The sequence below is a fragment of the Sinocyclocheilus grahami genome, unplaced genomic scaffold (assembly GCF_001515645.1).
Source record: "Sinocyclocheilus grahami isolate Dianchi unplaced genomic scaffold, SAMN03320097.WGS_v1.1 scaffold799.1, whole genome shotgun sequence".
NCBI lineage: Eukaryota > Metazoa > Chordata > Actinopteri > Cypriniformes > Cyprinidae > Sinocyclocheilus > Sinocyclocheilus grahami.
The window spans coordinates 543,516-545,315 of record NW_015505978.1 but is presented as its reverse complement, the minus strand read 5'-3'; the positions used below and the strand labels follow the sequence as shown (position 1 = coordinate 545,315).

The 1,800-nt window shown below is 47.6% G+C and overlaps 1 protein-coding gene across 1 annotated transcript in view; it reads right to left on the bottom strand.

Moving 5' to 3' along the window:
- Positions 1-1,151: 1,151 nt before the first annotated feature.
- Positions 1,152-1,800, bottom strand: part of LOC107561928 (uncharacterized) — a 3,680-nt gene continuing 3,031 nt past the window's right edge. The window contains exon 2 of the mRNA XM_016246464.1: positions 1,152-1,706. Within this exon, the coding sequence (XP_016101950.1) occupies positions 1,152-1,706 (555 nt within the window). The remainder of the gene's footprint in view (positions 1,707-1,800) is intronic.

The window sequence follows — 1,800 nt, the reverse complement described above, 5'->3', positions numbered from 1 at the left end:
ACTGCGTTTCTCCAACATGGAGAAATACAAGATTTCTATGCAAATACTTGATATAGAATGGGAAGAGTTTTGGCTTCTTCGACAAAAATTCTTCTTATCTAATAAAGTTGTTGAAGTCTCTATCAAAATTATCCATAATTGTTATCCGGTAAATTACAAACTTGCTAAATTTAACAATAGTATTTCCCCCAATTGCTCCTTTTGCCTTCAGTCTGAAGAAACAATCAATCATTTGTTTTGGGACTGTGCTTATTCTAAAGTGTTCTGGGTTGACTTTTCCAATTTTGTTAAAAAAATATTTATATCCAAACTTTTGTATAACCCCAAAAATTGTGTTTTTTGGTTACTCTTTGAATTTAGAGTCTGTAAATTTATTATTAATCTATTGCTATATCTTGCTAAATTTTACATTCTTACGTGTACATTTTCAAAGAAAACTCCCTAATTTTTTATTTTCAGGAAAGATTTTGATGTGTATGTAAACTCTTTAAGAAACTCTAATAATTATATTGCATGTAAGACTCTTTCATGGTGTAAGTCTTATAAGCTAACATAGTATGCTTTGGAGTATTGTTTGTAACCCTTGTTGTCTTTTGTTCTTATTTGTCTTTGTAATTGTATTTGTTGTTCTTCTATAGACCAATTATAGGTTTGTAAACATTCAGGATGCGCGCGCATCATGGTTGCAGAAAACCCTCCGGTTACTATCGTAACCTCGGTTCCCTGAGAGCGGGAATGAGACATCACGGAGATATTTCTCCGTTATGGGATCTCCTTCCCTTCCAACCTTTCCTGAAGTCCTATTGGCTCCCGCCAGTCCAGACTGGCCAATTGTCGCGAAGTATGCAAATCGCATGCAAATACTATCGAGCTCGAGCGGCAGTATAAAATGCGGTGCACGCGACAATTACGTCAGAATCTGATACTGAACGCAGCTTTAGCTGATCGAATAGCAAACACGGCGACCACCGTGATGTCTCGTTCCCGCTCTCAGGGAACCGAGGTTACGATAGTAACCAAAGCGTTCCCTCTCGAGCTTTCACGAGACATCACAGTGTTTCCTCCCGGGACCCCACGCCTTCCTGCGGAAATTCGGCTCCTGGCGAGGAGCAGTAACGTTAGCCGTCACCGCTGCGGACGCTGGCCTGGGGTTATCTCTCCGCTGGGAAGAGCCAGGTGCCAACGAGGATCTGGATCTCGCCGTCTGCTGCTGGAAAGCGCTCGTGAGCCTCCGCGAAGCGCTCAGTAATGGACTCCACGGCGCTACCAAAAAGGCCGGAGGGAGTCACAGGAGCTTTCAGCAGCACTTTACGGTCAGCATCCTTGAGGTCAGCTAGGTTTAACCAAAGGTGCCTCTGAAGGACGACCATAAAACCCATGGCCTTACCCACAGCCTGGGCCGCTCGCTTCGTCACCATCAGCGCGAAGTCCGTCGCCGCGCGCAGATCCTTAACGGCCTCTGCCGTGAGGGCTCTGCCCTCCGCTGCCTGCAGGAGCTTCGCCTGAAAAACCTGCAGCACTGCCATGGCGTGCAGCGCGGAAGCCGCCTCGCCATCAGACACATATGCTTTATTGGCAAGGTGGGCGGTGGTTCTGCACGGCTTTGAGGGGAGGCTGATGTCTGAGCCTAGGGTCTTGGCTGCTGCAGGACACAGGTGCGCAGCGACGGTCTCCTCGACTGGGGGAGAGCGCACGTACCCGTGGGCCTCCGGGCCTCCGCCGTGGGAAAAAATGGCCTGTGTGGCAGAGTGAACGCGCGCAGATTGGGGCGCAGACCATGTTTTCACCAGCTCACCAGCT